A 23541-nucleotide genomic window follows, 5' to 3' on the forward strand; every position below is an offset into this window, starting at 1 on the left:
AAGTTATCATATTACTGTTGTAATTTTATTAGTAATGCCATTTAGAAATATGTATATAGCATTGCTAAGGTCTTAGATTGTGTACAAAAAGTAATAACCCTGCAATGTTCCTAACTGAGCATTAACTCTGCATTCCCTCCACTGAGCTAGAAATTAGCATTAAATTTTTGTGTTATAATGTGAAAAAGATGGAAATGAAGCATGAAGTGATTTGTAAGTGAAGGAATAGGGGGAATTCTGACTTACTTGAATACATTTCCATTTCCAGCAAATTATTAACTCATTAAGGGACTAGTCTGTATAAAATCCTAACTTTTTAACTTATTTTTAATGAGTATCATTCAGTGCAGAATCTTTGTAATACATGAATATTGTCTTTGACTATAAATCAGGGGATTTTATTTTTGTAAATGCTAGTCAGGGTTTCTTGTTGAATAGAGGGACCACTGGCTGAAGGGACTGTAGTAAATCCCACAGTATGTCCTTATTTCCTGTTGTTCATCAACTATTCTCTTTGCTAAAAAATTATAGAACCTAAATTTGAATGTGTTTGAGTTAACTCTTCTGCTAAGTGAAGGATTTTCTGCCTTCTCATCACATTTATTTGAATGTGTGGTGCTTTCAATAATACATTTGTTTTTCCTTCTACTTCTAGGTGTTGCTTAGCACTCACAATAGTCTGAATGCTAAACTGGAACAGTAATGTATAACTCTGAAAATATTGAAAAGGTGAACTGAAATCAAATATAGATGTATTCCATAGCATCATAAAAGAGCAAGTATTTTCTGATTGCTGGAATTTAACTGCTAAGTAGTCCATGAAATCTAGTTCTGGTGGTGCACTGGCTTTTTTCCCTTGCCCCATGTGGAGCAATATTTAGTTCACTGCCATTGAGCAGTCAGCATTCACACAAATGGATGGTGATATTAGATCAGAGTGCTGATTTGCTTCATTATTTTAACAGGGCTTAATTTTCCCTTCAGGTTTCCCCTTGCCATGACCTGCATAAGACTCTCTGAGCCCAGAAGCTGATTTTTCTTTCTACATTAGCTGATCAAATAAAAGATATTAAGTCTTCTCGCAAATCTTGCTTTAGATTTCTTAAGCCAACATGGCTCAACAGAATATTGTTGCCGTATCTGTATCTTTTATTTTAGGTAGTCTTTGTTTTTCAAATTCATTAATATACTAGCTTTAACTTCTTATGTAATAAAGTGTATTTTCATGGAGTTGCTTTCTTCTTGCTTTTTTGCATTCACTGTGATCAGGGGATGAAACAGTATTCCTCTTCCAATTGATTTCCTTTCTGTTTCTGCAGCTTTTGAGACCTGGACTCTGTCCTTGTGAAAGGGTTACAGCAACAGTTGAGTAAGACTTGCTGAGCTTTTTTTTTGTCTCTCTTCTGGGAACTTCATATGCTTATTTGTGTGTTTAGAAGGTCATCTTTACTGTCTCTCTACATTATCCTTGAAAAAGTATTTTCCCAATAAAATCAGTGTGTCATCTACACTTTTACATGGGGTCCTATTGGTTTGAAGAGATGTGTTGAGCTCTTTTTAAGGGAAAAACAAAACAAAAACTAGACTGCATCAGGCAGTCTATTATCTGCTTTATCTAAATAGGCAGCAATTAGATAATTCCACTGTTACTGTATCCACAATAGACACCAGGGATTCATGGGTAAAGGTGTGAATCTCCAGGTAACATAAAAGTTGGAATTTCAAACTGAATCATAGGTATTGTAGTGTGAAGAATTTCTCTTTGTGTTTAATATTCAATAAGAAAATACCTCAACACCTTAAAACTCCCAACTCATGGTTAGCAGGAAATGGAAATTTATCTAATTCCTTTTCAAGACAAAACATCACAAGATTTTTATATTCACATACAGAGCTTCAGATTCAAAATATTCTGATCTAATGTTTCTTTAAATAAAACATTTCAAAATAAAGTGTATTGCACTTCAGAAAATATGACTTCTCTAATTGGCTTTACATTTGTTTGAGAAAACTTACAGTATTTGTATTAGCATCAAAATATGTTGTGAAGAAGATACCAAGCATGAATCTGTCAGAATCACGGAATGGTTTGGGTTGGAAGGGTCAATGAAGATTATCTAGTTCCCACCCCCTCACTGTGCACATGGATGCCACTCACTAGATCACACGGCCCCAGGTAGCCTGGCCTTGGATTCTTCCAGTGATGGGGCAGCCACAGCTTCTCAGGGCAGCCTGTTCTGATGCCTCACCACTCTTTCAGTGAAGAATTTCTTCCTGACATCTAATCTTCTTGTCTAAAAGTGTTTCCCATTGGCCTTTCACTATCTGCTCATGTAAGAAGTCCCTCTTTCTTTTTTTTTTTCCCTGTCTCCTTAGAGACTGCAGTGAGGTCTCCCCAGAGCCTAGCAAGAGGATTTCAGAGGAACTTAAACACAGTCATCTTTTCCTTTCTCATAATTTATTTCAGTCTTCCCAGCTGACCTTCTAGTTAGGCAACAGCTCTCAGCACCAAAGTTGTGTTGTTCATTTAGGATGTGCTGATTCAGCCTTTTGAAATTCAACTGGAGAATTCAGAAAGAAGGAAAAAAAAATAGGTAAAAGGCTTGAATGAAAAAAAGGAAAGTTTTAATATTAATTTTCTCTGATATGAATTCATTTTCCCAAGTTGGACAAAACCCATTTTCTCTAAAGAACCAGTCCATATTACTGAGTTGCATAATTTTTGGATCTTCTCAGTTCCCTTTGCCCTAGTGAAAGAATATAGTTCACAATCTACTTTTTATACACTTGCAGCATTTCTCATTGGAATATGGCACACAGGCATTAATTTGTATCAACAGATAAGACAAGACAATATCTCTAGAATCACTAATAATAGATATACTCAAAATAATATTTCCTGAGGCATAAAACAAATACACAAAGGAAACAAAATGGACATTGACATAAACAATCGTACCTTACAATTTCAACCTAAGGCACAACCTAAACTCTCACAGAAATAGTCAGAATTCTACCTCTTTTTTCAAAGAAAAAGCTCCAGACTTCGCTCATCTATTGTCCATGAAATGTAATCTGCTATAAAGCATTACTTACCCATATTCTGGTAAATGCTTGGTTGTATTCCCATCCATATCTCTCCACAATTAATATATGATCACAACTCTTTTTTTATTTTCTTATTGTACCATTTTTTCACTTTTCTTGCAGAGGTTGAGGATTACTTTCCTCCTTTAAATAGAAGCCAAATTCAATTCAAATGTACTCAGGATTCCATGTTTGTTATTGTTCAGTGACTTCCATATTCAATCTGCACATGGTAAAAGTCAAAGGATGTTTTTTTCTCCTACCTGCTCTTGTTGAAAGTTATCCTGAGATCTGCTAATAAAGCTTTCTTGTGACTGTTATCTACACTGTCATCATCATTAGTGATGTTCAATCTGTCAAAACTTGTTTTTGTTTTAGATAAATAGATGGAAGAAAGCTAAGATACAACATGTTCACTTGTCTTTTTAAAATTTTATTAAGGGAAATACTAAAAAGGCATTGTTGCTATGGTCATATACAGAAGTACAGAATATTCTGAGTTGGAGGAGACCCACAAGGATCATTGAGTCCAACTCTGAAGTGAATGGCTCATGCAGGGATCAAACCCACAACCTTGGCATTGTTAGCACCGTACTCTAACCAGCTGAGGCAGTCTATAGAATTGCCTAAAGTGCAAATTTTACATCTTTTTTGAAGTACGTAGTTCTTGATATTGTTGAAGAGGGAATAGTAGGTAAGATGGAGTTCTTTTTTGTCAGCCCTTCCACTGTTTCTAAGCTAGCCACAAAGCCCTTTAAAAGATCACTTGGTATTCCCAAGCATATATACATGCACAGCAGCCAAGATGAAGCAAGAATGGTTGAAAAAGTTTGTGGTGGAACTGTGGGGGCATTTTGTTTTAGCTCTTTCCAGCCCTTTTATTCTCTGATATGCACTATCCCCTCAGTGTGATTGTAGCACAGTATCAGGCAGTGAGATGAATCAGGATCTGATGCAAGCTTCAAAAAAATAAAAAAAACCCAAAACAACCAACTGAGAAGGACGTTAAATATTGAGAAAAAAATGAAGGGCAGAACAGGGTCCGCTTAAGCAAGCAAAACTGCCAGAAGTGGTGATCATTAAAACAGAGTATGACTGATTGGCACTTTATTAGGGGTTTCCAAGGTTGTGAGTTTTTACGTACATACCTCTTTCTCTTATTAAACTCTCACTGTAACTGAGCAAATAATTTTTGAGCTCCTCATTTACCTAGTTATTAATTTCATTATTAATTTATTTTAGATTACTAAATTATTTAATATGGCTCAGTATTTGTAGTGGGAGAAGTTTTATAGTGACAGACATACTTTGTATACTGTGTTAATGAATGAAATTATTGAGCTATTTAAATGGATCTTGTTAAAATGCAGTGGGCAACAAGTTGTACCAAAAAAAACCCAAAAAAACCAACAACAAAAAAGGAGACCTTTAATGTCAACATAATGTTCTAAGGTTGAAATCTAATAATTGCTTTGATTGAATATTAAGGCTGCAGTGTCCTTGCTCTGACAAATCTCTGCTGGCTGATTACTGCTTCACTAAGGAGAGAGTGTGTTATTAAAAATTCAGTTAAAACAAAACAAAACCCAGATTTTTGTCCTTTAAATTGCATAGCATAAGAAAGAAAGTGTGGAGGGATAATATAAGAGAATGAAGGAAAACCACTCAACAGAAAAGAGACCAGAATAGAAGTGGTAGAAGAAAGCATGGGAGAATGAGGGTGTAAAGAGCACTAAAATATCTGTAAAAGGATATTTTGCAATTCAAATTGCATGTATATGCATATACATGTGCATATATGTATATTGCATATACAAATTACAATTGTAAAATATTGTGTGAGCACAGAGACAAATGGTTCGGAATTCTTTCTTCTCTTTGCTTCTCCCAAATACATTCAACAACCTGTCTTGACATGTCACAGCAGAGATGGCCAACGTAATGATGCTGCAGGGAGTTAGAAAATTAATTTTTTGACAGACTACATACTTTTTGTGTAGGCTGATGTTTCTGTTCATTCATGACACTGGAGAATTAGGTGAGGGTCTTCAGAAGGAATCACCCAATAAAGAACAATTTTTCTTGCAAGATGTGTTGTGGAAAGTTCAATACAAGTTTTTCTCGAAAGACCTTCATTAATGCCAGGTCTTCTATAATCTCTATAATTTCTAGTTGTGACGTAATATATTGCTTTTCTGTTCTGTATTGTGAAAATGCTGAACAAGTTGGGAAACCCATCCTGATTTATCATGTATAAACCTTTCATGAGACCCTTATTTACCCGGCTGTCTCCTAAGATGCAAGATCTGGAAAGACTGTCTAAAAATCACCTCTGGTAAGGACTGAAAAGGAGGAGAAGCTTCTGTATATTTGAGAACATAAAATGGTCTCATTTTGGTCTAAAATGGCTAGCAGTTCTTTTGTTTCATCATGAAAGACCACAACAGTCGTGAGATCTTCCACAAGCTTTCTCTCAGTGTAAAGTCAAAAGTTAAATGCCATTTTTGTAAAGAATGGGAAACTCACACTGAATCTATATCTAAAACCAGATTTAGACTGAAAATTACATTACAGAGAAGAAATAGTATCTATCTTCATCAGTAGCGTCATCTTTCATATTCGTAATTATAAAAATATTTTGGAGTAGCTTGTTCATGAACTCTCTGTAATCATCAAGTTTTACCCTAAATTGCTACATGAGGAGTGTGTTTCAGCATTTTCTGTGCAAGTGCCTCTTAAATGTTGAATATTCTTAGTGCTTGATTCAGTAGTGCTCCCATTGGAGATTTTTTACTTTGTGCCAATAAACCTGACTTATTTAGAGCTGTTGGCTCTGGTCCACTATTTCTTTGTTAAGTGTTTAGCACTTGTAAGTGTTGTGACCCTTTTGGTAATGCAAGTAATCCTAATTCCAGCAATTTACACTTGTCAGTTCGCTTTAAACTCCATTACTGCACACTGAAATTCTCCCCAAAATGATTTGGAGACCATTTAACAAATTGAAGATAGAGGAATTTTGTCCATTATGTCACAATTAATTATTTATTGTGATTTTGGTTTTGTGTTGCAGAACTGTGACCTGGCCCAGCAGAGCATTGTGCATATTGTTGAGAGTCCACAGAACAGTCAGAACAAGGAGAAGACAGAAGATAGCTGTGTTGGTGGTGTTCTAAAAGCCTTGAAAAGAGAACCTGAGAGTTTAACTCGTATAGATCTCAGTACCAGCATCCTCCCATCAGTCTCTGCAGGGCTGGCAGTTATTCTGGATCCTGGTAAAAACAGTGTTTCACTTCCCTCTGAAAAATCAGGTAATTATGTGACTTTGAACATTTCAATATACATTTTTAAATATGTGTCTTTTTCTTTCTTAGGGTGAACAGTTCTAGCTCCATACCACAGGGGAAATTCTCCCAAAATATATGGTTTATTTTATTTATTAAACAAGAAATACAACAATATTAAGGTGATAAGCATCCAATCTGTCTTCTTACAAAATAATTTTGCTTTGTGGATAAAATTAGTGATTTCTTATGTTACTCCTGTCTCTAACTTGTATTATGCTCATAGTTTTATAAATTATTATAAGATGGCAAAACCTCCAGAAGTTTGTGAGAAGGGAAAAGATAGTCTCTGTAAAATTTCCATTACAGAAGTTTCCATAACTAGAATGTTGGGCAGCGTACGCCTTGCAAATATGCTTAATTCCCAATCTGTTGTGTTGCTTTCATACCCATACAATTTATTAAAAAGTACTTACAATCAATTTAATATTTGTTGAAGCTTCGCTGGCACAACACATGATGGTGATGATTCATACTATGGACATTTGTAGTTCTTCATCCACCAAATGATTACTGAGAATATTTTCATTGAAAAAAATAATCTAAGGCACAAGTTACTGCAAAATGATCTTACCAACACTGTGTTGCCCCAGTGAAGATACATCATTCTGTGCAATACCATATTTTGTTGTGATTGATTATAATTGTCCATCAGAGATGTCTTTTTATAAAGAGCAGTACACAAGTATCCCTTTTTCACAGAACAGAAGGTAATAGCAAATATATCCAGAGTACAGAAGACAAATTGTGAATATGACAGAGATACCTCTGTGACTAACCTGGCCGCAGAGAACATCTTGCTTAACAAAATGGCTACTAAAACTGTTAAAATAACTTCTAGAGAATTTATTAAGTAGCTCATGCAGAAAATATACAATCCATGGGAGGGTCACAGAAGTATTCCACAACTGATTTGGTCAACCTCTCACTGCCAACTAATGATGAATGAGTGCAGTTTAGGAGCAAATTAGTACCCAGCTTAATGATCCACATCTCCCAATCTGAATGAGTAATGAGATAAGAGGGATGCATGCTGATTTAAATCTAGTAAACTTGGGACAGGGCTTCAACCTGGGCTTACTCTCAGAAGTAAAGCAAAACTATGAGCTTTTAAATATTATCACATATTTATTTTTTTCATTACTTTACATATGTACACATATTTAATAGCTGTACATTACTTCACAGAATAGTTTATACATGTGTAAGGACTTTTAAAATGTGTCATGTGCCTTGTTTGTCCACAGACTACAAACTCTGTGAAGCTAAGTATAAACTGATAGGTGTCTTATGTTGCAGCAGATATTTTCATGGCAGAATGCAGGAGAACAACATGTATTGACAAAATATGTGGGCTAGTTTTATCTGTGATTAAATTATAAAGGCATTTTGTCATAGAAGAAAAAAAAAGAAAAAAAAAGCCACTCTAATGACTGATAGATCTTTGTGAAAGGATGTTAATAATAAGTACTTTTTAAAGGCCTATTAATTTCTTTCCTTGTTTTGATTCTCACTTTTAAAGTTTGTCCTCCTGTCTGTTCAGCTCCACCCCTTTGTTCATTATAGGGAGCTATATTTTTCCTTATGGATTTTGGGCGAGTTAATTTGTAGTCCCTTAAAAAATTAAAAGGAAAAAAAAAGAAATTAAAGGAAGATTATTCCAAGATCAATTTTGCAGTAAACTTTACTGTGTAGCAAGGATTTTCTTTGGCATAAATGATACGGCTAATAGTAGTAGGAATGAGTGGCTGAAGAAAGCAGGTACCATCACTGATAGCTGAAATTCTATTTACCAAGCTGTTATCTTAGGAGATGAATGATTTTGATGATCAGTCTACAGTAGCAACATAGTCAGGTGAATGAAGTATAATCTTTATTTTTCTGTGTGTAGATGACAAATTTAAACATACAGTTTAGAGGCAAATGTTTAATTAATTAATTAATTTAATATTGTTTATTCTGACATGCTACCCAGCTATTCCATAATTGCAGCAGTAAACACTGAGACTTAAGTCTTTCTGAAGCCAAAGTTATTTTTATTTGTTATGCTGACCCCATGTTCCTGCCCTGATTTTATTTGATCTCATTTAAATTCGGAGGAAAAAGGTTTGTGGTATTATTCACATCACGAGACCTTCTCCCAGAACCTTTTGCAACATTTGACTGCTAAATTAGTATTTTTGAAGTATTCCCGTGTACACTTAGAGGCCAAAATGTAAAATTTTACTAGACAAACCAAGAGAGAGGCAACTCTTGCTGTGCTGTACTGCTGTTATATAAGCAATATACTTAGGTAGCATGAACTGCTGCACTTGATGAGAGAAAAACCCTATGGCCTGGCAGTGTGTCTCCACCAAGGGTATCATTTGCTCCATGCAGAAGCATGTAACAGGACATCCTCCTTCCAGCTCAACCCCACTCTTGTGTGAGTAATGAAAGCAACTCCTGACTGGTCTGGAGATGCATCTTACATGCATTGTGCTTTTTAGACTACGGTGTGTTTCTCTATGAGAAATTCAGAAGTTTGAAAGTCATTAGCAAGCTAAAAAAAAAAATATGACATTGGATCCAAATTATCTCTACATCAAAGAATTCCAGGTTTCCTGTGTTTGCAGACGAAAGCAGTAGAAATGCCTTTTCTTCTCAGTTTTTTTTTTCCTGTTGTTGATGATGTTCTTGGAGATTTGGATTTTTTTCTTTTTTTTTTTTGGTTTGTTTTTGTTGTTGTTTCTTTGTTCTGAATACATTGTGTGATGTCTAGCAGACATGTAAAATAATCTCAGCACAGGACTTTCATTCTACCTCACCCCCTCCTAATTTCTCATAATTTGCACCTGTCCAATATCTGGGACAAAGTGGTTTAATAAACACAATGTAAGTAAATGAAAACATATTCCATAATGGTTGTATATCAGTAGATACATTAATAAGATGAAGAGATAATGGTTGGACTCAATGACCTTAGAAGTCTTTTCTAACCTTAACAATTCTCTGATTCTCTGATTTCTACCTGAATAAAATGAATCTGTAAAATATAAGGGTTTGTATGACTCATCTGCCAAATATGAGACTGCATCATGATTTAAGATTCAAGAAAGCCAATAGGATATTTGGAAGTATAAAAGAATACGGAGTGGAGTGGAGAACATGTTTTTTCTCTGCTTTTGACACTTGCATAACTAAAACTTGTATAACACACTGTTTTGATGTCTAAACTGTTAGAATGTTAAGGAGAAGAGTAATGAGAATCCTACAAATGCACACCATGATTGGTTTATATTTGTTCTGGCATCTGTGGAGCAGAAATTTGGTAAAGTGGGAATATTGGATCTTACCATCTATCTTAGGATTTTAGCTCTCATTGTCTAGAAAGTGCCAGCCAGCAAATACAAATACCACACATGGATTTTAACTTGCCAGGAAATCAACCACCAATGCAAGTTATCCTAGCTTACAAGAATTCTCCATATTTGTCCATTTAAACAAACAAAAAAAAAAAAAAAGAAAAAACAAGCAAACAAAAAAAAGGTAGAACATTTTTTCTGAAACATGAAGATCGGACTTCAACCTACAAGTAATATAGATAGTGCTAGGCAGGAAGTCAGGCTGCAGATACTCATTCCCTCCCCTTTCTAAATTGCATGACTGATGTCAAGCAAATTTGTAATATCAAAAAATAGTTCAACAGAATCTGTTTTCTGTAAGATGACATGAATGTTGTTAATTATGTAATTCCCAGGTTAATCCATTATCAGCTGGTTTATTATTTTGTCTGAATCAAGTAGATATGGTCATCATTACTTAGATTCTTTTATTTTCAACTTTTAAATGAATGTTCATCTGGTCCGTTCCAAAAAACCCCAAAACCCTGATGTTCTTTAGGTAGACTTTTACAAATGCTTGCATGCAAGGCACCTCTGTTTCTTTATTTTTCCATGTTCTTCTCTTCAGAGGAGAGTTAATAAAGTACTGGTATATACTGACTTAGGCGTGCCAAGCTGTAAATTCTAGCAAAAAGGGCGATTGATTGCTTTCCGTCTAATGAGGCAATGCTTTACCAAAACTTAATATATGTTAAATCTTCTTATCTTTCCAAATAATATAAGTATCAGTTAAAGCTGATGAAGCTGTCATTACCAAAACCTCAGTATTGTTAGTGATGGGTGAAGTGATGAACTGGTGCCCATTCCATGTAAGGGTCTGATTCCATGAAAGAGACAGTAAAAACACTTACAAGGGAAAGCCACAGTTTAGGGTGTGACTAGTCAGATCTGTGAATACTTCTGAGGCAAGCCCTGATGAATAAAAACACCCATATCAACTTAACCATGGAAATTGCTGACATTGTACAAAAAGTTTTTGAATAGTATTCTTATGACTGTGTATTAAAAATTCCTGTCCCCTCTAATTGATACTACACTTTTTTATAGCTCTTTTACTCAAAAAGCCTAAAAGAATAAGAATTCCTGTACCAAATCTGTTTTAAGTAAATGAACAGTCTAAACTCCTGAACTACTGTAAAATTACTTCACAGTTTTATAGACTTTATAACCTCAAATTAGATCCAGGCTGGGCAGGGTTATGGTGTACATCTACCTCCCCATTTGCATGTGGTGTTAGGCTGAGTAGGACTACCCAGTACCGAGTTGAGAACAACTGCAGCTATTTCTTATTCCTTTTTGAGAATTTCATGAAAACGTGAGCACTCATCCATTCAAAATGTCTTCCAGCATTGAAAGAACATTTTTATTGTCACTCAGAAACATGAAGCTCTGACCTAATATTGCTTTTCTGTGTTACCAGTCCAAATATCTAAGAATTTACTATTCCATTAAAAGAGATAGAAAAGGATTCCTAAAATTTCTCATGTCATTTAACTGCATTTTTTTCAAAGGAAATTAATCAGTATAAAGACTTTTCTTTTGGCATGTGTAAAAATAATTTGTAGATTAATTATAAAATTAATTAATAAATCAAATATACTTTGGGTCCAAGGTACTGTAAACCAGTAGTTTGCAGAAGGAAAATCAGTATTCTGTAGAATTTATATTTAGTAATTAGGCTCTTTTTCCTAGAGTTATCAAAATTTTGTTCGAAAAACAAATTACCGGAGTGCTTATGCTGAACTTTCTTAAATTACTTGAAACATTAATACAGCATTTCCTGGGGGTTACATGATTCTTATGATAGTCCTCTTTCACAGATATCCATTTGAATAAGATTCATATTGCTGCATAAGAAAAAGTACTATTAATTACTTAATATGCAACCAATGTATTCTTTCAGTAGTCATATTCAAGTAACTAGTTAGGCTACTATTTATTTTTGGATTTGGTGCCCTGACAGTTTACTTTTGTATAAGGATTGAACTACTTTTAATTTAAATGAAAATGCATGAAGCACCACGTTGTGATTTAGCCTATATTTGATTCAGATTTTTTTATGAGGTATTATTTTACAAACTCTTAAATATTAAATGCAATACTAATTTGAGGATCAATCTGCACCCCAAAAAAAGGAAGTTATTAATTTACCTTTTTAAGAAATGCAGAATAAAATACCAACTCAGAAATAATATACCAATCCTGATTTTAACAAATAATTTCTGGGAAGAAAGGCTGCATTTTTCTTCATTACACACTGTAAATTTATTGCATGTACAATTCCATTTTTAAGTTCAAAACAAATTTTTGCAAAATTCCTGCATTGATGGCTCTCTCTGTGCTAGTGGTTAGGTACAGCACATTGCTAAGTGCTATCACTGTGCATTCATTACATACATTAAACTGTTAGACTTTCACTGTTAGGCCTTTTATCTTAAATTTGCTGTCAATATACAATGCCATAACCTGATGCCATGTTCATGGCACAGATGTGTTGTAGTCACAAAAGTTGAGTTCATTTGGCCTGACAGTTCTTTTAAAAGAGAAACTGGAACTAAAGCACTTGTCTTCCTTCTTCTCCAGTTTTCCTTTTTTATTTGATAGTTTTATACTACTTGTCCCTGTCCTGAATCTCTTTTGTGCTCTTCACTGCTTCCATTGTTTTTTATTTTTCCAGCTACCTTTCATGGGTGTTTCATACCTGTGGAACATATGGGAGATGTTCTACCCATTTGCAGTCTCTCATGCATGTTTTGTTTTGTTTTACAAGCTTTTGAGGATGCCTCTTGAGACAAAGATGTGTGCAACTACACATTTCTTTGTTCCTGTGGTAGTCACATTACTCACATACTTGATGCAAAATGCTTGCACATTGTGCCTAACTAGACTGTCACAGTGTTAGAACATGTTTTTCAGAAGTAACCACCTTTTAAGTATATGCATCTCAGGTCTAAAAATCCATGTGTATTAATAGAGGAGTATGGCAATATAATTTTCATAGTGTAAAGAGACACTGAATTTAATTTTAACTCAATTGCACTAAATATTTCCTATGTATCGAATGAGAATTTTCCAAAAATTTGAAGTTCCCAAAATGGTAAATGTTGTATGACAGGAGTTGTTGAACTGTGATCCATGTTTGAAGCTGTGAGATCCAGAAGGGTTTTTATTGATGCTACAACGAGATAGTGTTAAAGTGCTCTAGCTGCACTTCTTTTCAACTGCTAAAATATATTGCAGTCGTAGAATCATGGAATTGTTTAGGTTGGAAGAGACCTTAAGGTCATGGAGTCCAAAGATTAACACATCACTACCAAGTCCACCATGAAACTATGTCCTTAAGCGCCACAGCTGAACTTTAAATCCCTCCAGGAATGGTGACTCAACTCCTTCTCTGGGCAGCTTGTTATTGTCAGTACATATTAAATTATCCCTCTTGATACTGTACTTCCTTGGATTATGCTCTATGAGTACGTTCAGAGGAAGGGAAGGCATGCCCTAATCTTTCCTTTTAAAAACAGGATAATGTTTCTGAAACAGATCTCTGGTTTTTTGATGCACAGCAAAATAAGAGGTGTTTTGAATACAGACCACAAAACCACAGAATTGCTATTATGCGAGATCAAACATATTGCCTATCTAAATCTAGTTCTCTTCTTTTAATACTTTCCTGTTTTGTAAACAATAATTCAAAAGAGTAATGTTCTTATTACAGAAAGTTTTATTTAGAGAAGGAGTATTCCTCTTTTCAAATCATCACCCATGTATCCCTCTTTCATTATCCTTCATATTTTTTATCTGGGCAAATTGACAAGAATGGTAATGATATTTTCTATTCTGATCTTCATTGGGAAAGAACAATCTCCAGTGTCAATTCAAGGGCTAATTGGAGAAGAGAGGGAGAGTTTTCAGCCCAGAAATTAACTATTGCTAATTCTGTCAACATTTCTTTTAAGAGAGTTAAGCTTAACAAAGCTATTCTGGCTCTAGTGGGGTTATGAAAATTTGTCATTACAAAGTCCTTGGAAGTTTCCTCTTATGTATATTTTATCTTCTGTTAGGGTTATTAACCCTTGACAATTCACTGCTGCAATACTTCCAAATTCTATATATAAAAATTGATATCCCCTCTTCACCTTCTAGCAACAGCAGAAAGTGATTTTATAAGACATTAGCATAATGGAACCTTTTCAATAAAATGATAAATTGAGCCCATTTCAGAAAACAGAACGCACACTTGATAATTTATTGCAGGCAGTGCCATGCTGGAGACCTCATTCATATCATATGCTTTTAACACTGATGAGAATGGTGCCGTTTTCCCATCACACCTTGCATGTCTGTGAAATTAATTTGAGAGGAAAAATGTAAAAAATGCTCTTTTCTAATAGAGGCTAAAGCTCTTCCGGGAATGCTTATCTTTACATGGCATAATTATCTCTCATGAACGTGTCTTATTACTTTATTGTTTTTAAAGGCCCTTCCATGTAAATTGAACAGTATTTGCTGACTCCTGTGTCCAGGGGTGGGGTGGAAGAGAGTTGTGTTCTTGCAATGTATTTTGATTGTTTATAGGGGACCACATGGATGGACTTTCTTTCTCAAGTGCATCACTTGCATCTTTATACCCCCAGCAGGAGATGGGATTTGTAGGTGGAAAATGTTCTGTACCAATTAAACAAAACTACATTTTATGTTTTCCAGAATAATTGTTTATATTAATTTATTACTGATGCTACTAGGAAACATAGGAAAGTAACACTTAGGAAACATCTCTTACACATAAAAACATTGATAATAGAGTTTTAGGATGATTCTTTTTGACAGGAAGAGTCCAATATGAGGCACAAGAAAAAAAATCATAAAATCATAGAATGGTTTGAGTTGGGAGGGATCTTAAAGATCATGTAGTTCTAACCTCTCTGCCATGGACACCTTTCACTAGACCAGGTTACTCAAAGCCTCATCCAACTTGCTAGGGTTGGGGCATCCACAGTGTCTCTGGTCAACTTGTTCCAATGCCTCACCACCCTCACAGTAAAGAACTTCTTTCTTATATCCAACCTAAACCTGCTCTCTGTTATCTTAGAGCCATTCTCCCCTGTTCTATTGCTGCATGCCCTTGCAAAAACTCCCTCCCCAACTTGCTGGTAGTCCCATTTAGGTATGGGAATGCTGCTAAAAGGGCTCTTGATGCCATCCCATCTCTGGGTGCAACAACCTCAACTCTCTCAGCTTCTCTACAGGAGAGGTGCTCCAGACCTCTGATCATCTCCTGGGCCTTCTAGATCCACTCCAACACATCCACATCCTTTTGCTGGGGACTGCAGAACTGGATACACGTCTGCAGGTGGGCTATCATGAGAGTACAGGGGGAGGATCACCTCCCTTGCCCTGCTGGCCATGGTTCTCTGGATGCAGTCTGGGACAGAGGTGGCTTTCTGGGCTGTGAATGCATGCTGCACATCTTCTCATTCACCAACACCCCCAAGACCTTCTCCTCAGGGCTTGTCTCAAACCATTCTCAAGCCATGCCCAGCCTGTGATTGTGTTTGGGATTGCTCTGACTCACATGCAGAGCCTTGCACTTGGCCTTGTTGAACTTCATGAGGTTTGTGTAGCCCATCTCTCAAGTGTCAGGGTGCCTCTGGATGGGATCCCTTCCCTCCAGTGTCTCAATTGCACCACAGCACTTCACCATTATCCGTGTCACCGACAAAGGTGACCCATGAGGAACATCACTTGTCACTGGTCTCCACCTGCACATTCCTTCATTCTACCTATCCGTGCCTTTGCCTTCTGCTGCTTGGAGCACTTACTGGTAAAGACTGAGATGGAAAAGTTACTGAGTATCTCAGTCTTTTCCACGTCCTGGGTAAATCGTGCTCCTGTTTCTTTTTTGAGCAGGCCCACACTTTCCCTAGTCTTCCTTTTTAACTTTTATCACTGACCTACCTATAGAAGCTTTTCTTATTGTCCTTGATGTTCCTGAACACATTTGATTCTATCAGGGCTTTAGCTATCCTGACTTGATCCCTGGCTACTTGGACAACCTCTGGGTATTCCTCCAAGGCTGTCTGTCCTTGCTTCCATCCTCTGTATGATTTCATTTTGTGTTTTGATTTGTCCAAGAGCTCCATATTCATCCATGAAGGCCTCCTGACTTCCTCCATGTTGGGATGCATCACTCCTAACCTTGTAAGAGATGATCCTTGAATATTAACCAGTTTTCTTGTACTCTTTCCTCCAGGGCTTTATCCCATGGCATTTTAAGAATGCCTAAAGTTCATTAAAAAAACAGTAGTTACTGCCACTGTGCAGTTTAGTGCTTGCCCTACATGGTCTCTGTTAGGAGCTCTTAGCACTTGAAATAACAGGAATCACTCTTGTGCTCAAGTCGTGTGCTCAACATTCATTAATGTCATTGGGAGCTCTGCACACATAACAAGGACATTGGGAGAACAGATCTATTAAAAAGGCTTGATCTGCAGAAAGTAATTACATGGAAGAGATTAAAAAATTCTGTTGATAGCAAATGATAAAAAGCTTTGCAAAACACAGCTTTCTCCTTATAAATACAAATATTTCAGTGGGACTAAATTCGAACTTCTGTGAAAGAAAAAGATCATTGTATTTGGCAGGAGAAGACAGATTCTCTGTTTTTGGTTTGGTGTTTTTTTTTTTTTAATTTTGTTTTTGTGGGTGGGAGGGGTTTGTTTGTTGTTGTTGTTTTTAAGGAAAGTGGCCATTGTAGGAAAATGGACAATTAAGTCAGAAGTTCTAATTCCTACTCACAGAAAAACAGAATTAAAGTCAGTGCGTGCTCCTGCACTGCTGTATCAAAAGTCTTTAGGATTTTACCATCAGCTTTGTTTTGGTGAAAATTTCACATTTTCAGCGCTATTTGAGTGACCATTGTTAGTCATGCCAATGGACCTTCATGTCTATTCACAATTCTCTTCACAGACTGCCAACTGCAATTTCAGTTAGTGTTAATAATTCTTTTTGCCTCTGTTTTTTTTTCTCTGTGTTTGTTCACTTCTTTATTTCTTTTAGATAATATCTAATCATAAAAACTGAGATTATCAGTTTTATGTGGATTTCCAAATACCCTTCAGTGCAGGGTTTCTTTCTTCCTACTCTGAGGTACACTGAACCTTTTGTGTAAACCTTGTTCTTCCTTACACATTGGTACATGAAACAACATTGCCTACACTATGTCCAGCAATTAAGATTTTATTAAGTTGGAACAGAAGATGCATATTTAGCAACATTTATCATTGTTTGTAATTGATAAATATTTTCTACAAATTTCTGAAATGTTGGTATTCTATGAGATCTATTGGCACTGGACAGAAAGTTTGGCCTAGATAGGTCAAAGCATCACGTTATTGAACTGAAAGGAAAATAAACTAAGAAAATGTTTTCCTTGCTCTGCCTTTCGTGTAGGAGACAGTATGCTACAGTAAAACAAGAATATTTCTTAGCTGGATTACATGTGCTGTGGCACCAATTTTTTGTGCAACTACTCTCTCAGAATCACAGTTTTCTTAGTGAGGTATCCAGGATCTGGATGTTCCTAGTTAATCACTAATCTTAAGATTCAAAATACTATTTTCAAATGCTAGTTGAAAAAAAAGATGAATCTTTATATGCACTCATACACCTGAAATTGTATCTTACAAGTCTATCTGTACTGTTAACACCTCTGTGAGTATTCAGCCTTAGGTCTTTTCTTGAAAACATGACAGATTCTATGAGTATATAATATATTTTCAGTTATATATCATTAATATATTAGCAGTTACAATCAACTACTTATATAACTGGTTATTTGCAGATGAATTCTTCAAATTAAGTTTTGATAGTCTGTCTACCTGTAATGTTTTCTGCATTTCTGGAGTAGCATATCTGCAACTACATTGCAAACCCAAGCAAAATGCATGTGGTTGAGATAGAGAGATGATAGATAGATAGATAGATAGATAGATAGATAGGTAGATATGTAGTTATGTTCTTATTTTAACTATCCTCCCACTCAGCAAAACACAGCTTGAAATATCAAAGGTGGCAACTGCCTCCTGGAGCAAAGTGCCCCGAGGGTCCTTGAGAGCCATCATGTTTGCTGAGCACCATCAGTCTCTTTCCAAGCTTCCATGACGTCCTGCTGCAGTAGCAGTTAGTTCTGTGGGTCTTGACATTTACCTGTCAAAAGACAGGAATAGAGAAAAAGAAATATATGGCTATGGAAATGGTGTCTTCATGTGTAGGGAGAAGGAACAGAAAGACATTGTGCTCCAAGCTGAGTCTGTTCATCGTATGCTGTACTCATTGATGTTCATCTTCTTGCAACACTGCACAACTTGTCTGGGATTTTATTAAAAACCCCGGTATCCTGGTTTTCAGTGCTGGCTGACATTATCTTGTTGCCTTTTTTTTTGAACGTGGTTTAACCAAAATTATAAAAAAGATCAAAAGTTCTCTTGAGCAGCAAAAGTAGCAGGAGCCACAGTTCCTCCTTTTGTTCACCACAGTTGGCTCTTTAGCTTTATCACACAATAAATGCTCAGCATATATTGCTGGAAGGAAACTATAACTAGCAACAGTAGATTTCTGATTTAAAGGTGTCTCACTTAGCAACCGAATTTTTTTCTACTGCAACTCTTCCCTAATAATTAGCTTCCACTAATTATTTTTGGAGTAGCTGAATCAAACATCAGTAGTGTTTTAGATGAAGTGCTGGAGGTTTGGCCAGATGAAGGTCATAATTAACATTCTCAGGGACTTTTCACAAGCAAATTTTAGTTTTCTTCAAAAGAATGGTGTATTTATTCTAAAAATAATGAAATAAATAGCAAAATCTCCACTACCTTCAGCTGTGAAATGTTATGATCTAAATTCCTGATTTGATGCAGAGTAGTGATTATGGATATTGCATTTTAATCCCTCTTGATACCCAAAATGGGATGAATAGCTATAGATCATCTTGTCCTTGTTTCTAAACCCCATAGCATTGTTCACAGTAATTTTTTATTTGTTGGGAACATAATGAGGGCCATAGTTGAGCTAGTATTTGACTCATCTTGAGCAATGTCTTCTTTATATTGTGAACTATTTAGGATAGAAACGCAAAAAAATCTCTTTCAAACAGAAATGTTTTCCAGTCCTCAACATTTTGTCTCCTAATCTGTAATAGAAGTTTTTCAGGTACACTAAATGTACCAGTGTAAATGTGAGCAAACAGATTTTATATTTGCTATCCAGGCACGAAGATCTGTGTTTGACCAGCAATATGTAGACAAATAAAACATCTTCATGAAACATTGCCATGTCTAAAAACATCTAACATTCTGCTTTTCTGCACAATCTCTATCATATTTTGTTTTGTTATCTCTGTTTTCCTGTAGCCCCTCTGAAGAAATTTTCTCTGGCTAAATGGCTTATAAATATACTATAAATAGGGCAGAACTGCAGGGTTGATTAACTCCTGCACAGATACACAGTAGAACAGGAATCTGCATTAGGTACTGGAGATACAGCTAGAGTACCTTGATTATTCTCTAGATTATCTTAATTCTTCAAGAGAATCAACTAGAGATCAAATGCTTACTGATGAAGGAGATAGGGAAGCATTGGGATGAAACCTTTTCTCTTTAGACTCTGCAGGAATGTCTTCCACTTTATAGTGTGAGTTGGGAATTCAACACTAGAAAGGAGAACTCCTCCAGCACAAAACTTTGTCAAACTGTGAAAAGCATTGTATGGAAAGAAAAACAACAAATCAGCTTTCTTAGGTTTATGTGAGACAGCAGGAGGAGAACAGGCTTTTGTAGAGATTAAGAGGTATGAAGCACATCTCAAGTCAAATGTACAAAACAGTCTTTACGCATTTCTGTTTAACTTGAAGAAAACCATTCTACAAAATCAATTTGTTTAATTGATTGGTGTGGCACCCCAGGGAGCAACTGAGAGTTCAGCTAGCAGCCTGTGGTTTGCTGTCACACTGATTGGGAGTAGGGTAACAAGCAGCTGCTAAAACTCTGTGCTCTACATAGGGTGGTGAGGAGTGGAGGCTCTACAGGTCATGTGGTAGGAATGGGAACAAGGGGAAGAGGGTGGTTTCCTAAATTGACAGGTTGAAGAATGATAGCAGGACTTGGTTAAATTAATCTTGAGCAGATAATTGCTTTGCAGTCTAGCCTCTAAAATGCAATGAACATTTCATACCTTGTTACATTTGAAGACACTGTACATATAGTATAATATATATATATATATAATAACTGATGAATCAAAGAACATATAGGTGAATGAACCATATATATTGATAACATCTCTTACTGAGAAGGCTCAATGGGCCTGCAAATTACTGCGTTCTCACTTCATCATAGGTTGGCATTAAAGGAAAAAGGGGTAATTAAAAGTTACAGATATCTACTTAGGAACGTCAACATTAGCTTTATTAATTCTGATAGAGAAGCCATTTGATTCCTTCTGGATAACAAAGTGTGTTTTCCTATTGTTTATGAAGATGCTCAGATCATCAGGTTCCTCTGGCTGGAGCCACCCCAAAGGGTCCCCCTGATTTGCAGTGGTGAAAGGACATGAGCTGAAGCACAAAGCTTTCCTGTGTAGAATTATGTATCTTGGCATAGCAAGGGGCATCACTAGATCATAGGTACCATCACCTCTCTGTGAGGAATTTTTAGATGTGTTGAGGCATCTGTAAGAGTTGCAAGGATAGGATTAGTTACTACCACTGTTTCAAAGTCTGAGACTATTATTTCCATGCTTCTTATCAAATAACAGACGTAGATGCTCAGCAGACTCTGCATGTATACGTGTCAATGAGGACTACTATGATGCCATTTTCTGCATTTTTAACTTCAATATGATGAATCTTGCTGCCTTTCAACTAATCTGTGGATGGGGAATTCTGTTAGTTAATGCAGAGCTAGAGAAACTTTGAGATTTAAGCTCTGAGTTTAGAGTGCACTCTGTCTTTCTCTTTGTCTGTCTTTCCTTCTTTTCCTGAAATACTTTGCTCTGTATTTTCCTTCCTCTACAGAAGGAAGCTAGCTCTTAGCATATGTCATAACTGAAGTGTTTTAAAGAGATGCTGATTACTGTCCATTGCTTAAATACCTTGGCTGGTTTTAATAACCTGGAAAAACTAGTATACCTTCTTCCCAAACCCTTTTGGTCAATGGTTTAAGGAGATAAAGAAACCTCTTGACTTAGGTTTGTATTTTCAAAACTGTCTTCTAAATGCAAAAGGATATTGTTGTACATGCAACATTCCAGTTTCGAGCATATGTGAACAGAGTATGTGAAATTGTAAGCTGACCTTTTTCTTAAAATCATTCCTACTGTTTACAATATATTCCTGGTGTTGCATTATATAAAAGTGATGCAATGACCATGCAATTATGTTGAGGTAACAGAGCATAGTAAAGTGCAATTTATATTCAATCTTTTCCATTTTTCTGGATAAGCCTTTAAGAGAAAGATTGTCAATTTATGTCTTTTCACTTGTAAAACCAGCTAAGGAACTTCCTCAAAATGTTACTTTTACTGAAATAATAAGTTACTTATATCATTAAATAGCACATTTCAGAAACTAAATAGTTCAATTTTAAAAGTGCTGGTAGTGGTATTTTCTGTCTGTATTGAAAAACATTGTATCAACTAAGTTACAGATACATCTTCCATGAGCCATTTTCCATCTCTCTTTCATTTCTAAGAGAAGTAAATTGCCATTAAAATTCTAATTATGTGAGAACTTTAGACTAAGGAGTCTGACATGCAGGGCATTGAAAATGAAAAAAGGTACCACAGCTCATTCAAAAGGACAGCTTCTGTGGTACACTGTTATTGTGCTATGTTTTGTGACACTGAAATGTCAGAATAAAAGCATTAACAAGTTATTTAGTACATTAATAAACAGTCCTGTGAAAGAAGTATATGTGGAATTTATGAATGCAAAACAAAGATAGAATTGCACATGCTACTAAATATGGAGGAGATAATGAATTTTTACTGGTTTTGTACATCTGTTTTCTGGGGTGGATTTGGTTTTGTGGGTTTTCTGTTTGTTTGTTTTGTTTTGTTTTTTGATTGTTTTTTGTTTGGTTTTCAATTCCTCTCTTAATAATTCCTAGAATTCAATTTACTTTTTTGATTGCTACTGAGCATTGAGCTGAAATTTTCATAGAGCTAGCTATTATAGCCCCAAGATCTTGTTTTTGTGTGAAAATAACTAGTCAAGACCATCACCGTTTGGGTAAAATTATTTTTCCTACAAATATATATCTACAATGAATTTAATTTTTCATTTTACTTTTACTCAGCATCCTGCAGTCTTCAGTGTTTTGGTTTTTTCTGGTTGGCCTTAAGTTTTACTATCTGGAAAAAAATCATATAACTAGCAAACTTTGTCATTTCACTGTTCATTTCTGTTTTTCTGATGGTGAATACTCAAGTCCTGTAACAATTTTCTTTTGGGACTGTACTGAGAAAACTCATAATTTATTCCTGAACTCTATTTCCCATATTTTAACTATGCATTTGAATACAAGAGAATTTTGCATGTCATTCAGTAACAATACAATTTCTATTTCAAAACTGCTGAGAAAGGTTCTTTTAATCATAGAATTATTTGAGTTGGAAAGGTCCTTAGAAATCTTCTAGTTCCAATCCCCTTCCTTGGGCAGCAACACCTTCCACCAGACCAGTTTGGTCAAAGCCCCATCCAAGAAGGCCTTTACCACTTCCAAGGATAAAGTTTTAGTACCTTGAATAAATTAGTTATCTGCTATAAACCTTACTACCTCATTATTATACCTCAGTATTCCTTGGGTGCTCTGAAAAACAAACTTTTCCAGAACGTCATGTATTAGGGTGACAGAGTGTAACAAAGCTAACAGCAAGAATATTGCTGCTGGTTCCAGCCTTTCATAGTTGTAATTACTTGAGTTGTAATTGTAGTTGAGTAGGGCTGGGTTTTTTGGGACACAGGATATAATTAGGAAGCTATTGCAGAGAAGTAACTCAGTAGGAATAGCCATTATTTTGACTTCTTCCACCTCCCTCCCTCCCTCCCTCCTTCGGTGTTTAGCTAGTTGTGTCAAAGGCCAGTTGTGAAATGGGCAGTTGTGTAACCTTGGGTCAGACTTTTATTAAAAGAGCTTTGTGAGAAAGAGCTGTTGGAAGCCTCGTCAGAGGTTTTCACCTCACACGTCCCCAGTGGGCCCACTGGCCCAGGAGGTACATTTAAGCTCAGGTCCTTTCCTTTGTTCAGTCCCTGAGCTGTGTCTTTAAGTGCGCTGTGTCTGGATGCATATCTTGTATATTCTTGTTTTTCTGGTCTGACATAGAACCAGCCTTGTCCTTATGGACTTTCCTGATGACCACTGATTTAATTTTTAAACATTTCTTAGTTTATTTGCTAAAACTGTGATGAATTGGATCTGCTGCTCATACTGAAGCTTACACTGCATGATCTGTGTGACCCACACAGACTTCTGGAGCATCTTCACTTGCCTTCACGTGCTTAGGCATAAACTCAGAAGTTGCTACCTTCAGCTGCAAATAAACCAGGCTCAGCCAGTTGTCATCACCACAGGTCACACTGGGTGCCTTCAGTGATGTAAAAACAGCTCAGGGTGGAGAGTTGTGGGGAACATCACAATTGCTGCATAGTGGTTTCCTCATGCACAAGAAGTACATTT

General features: G+C 36.0%; 1 protein-coding gene across 1 annotated transcript in view; it reads left to right on the forward strand.

The window, feature by feature from the left end:
* The window catches only part of PRKN (parkin RBR E3 ubiquitin protein ligase), a 563177-nt gene that overhangs the window by 90530 nt on the left and 449106 nt on the right, over window positions 1-23541 (forward strand). Inside the window, exon 3 of the mRNA XM_062489014.1 lies at window positions 6158-6395. Within this exon, the coding sequence (XP_062344998.1) occupies window positions 6158-6395 (238 nt within the window). The remainder of the gene's footprint in view (window positions 1-6157; window positions 6396-23541) is intronic.

Source organism: Cinclus cinclus, chromosome 3 (genome assembly GCF_963662255.1).
Source record: "Cinclus cinclus chromosome 3, bCinCin1.1, whole genome shotgun sequence".
Taxonomy (NCBI): domain Eukaryota; kingdom Metazoa; phylum Chordata; class Aves; order Passeriformes; family Cinclidae; genus Cinclus; species Cinclus cinclus.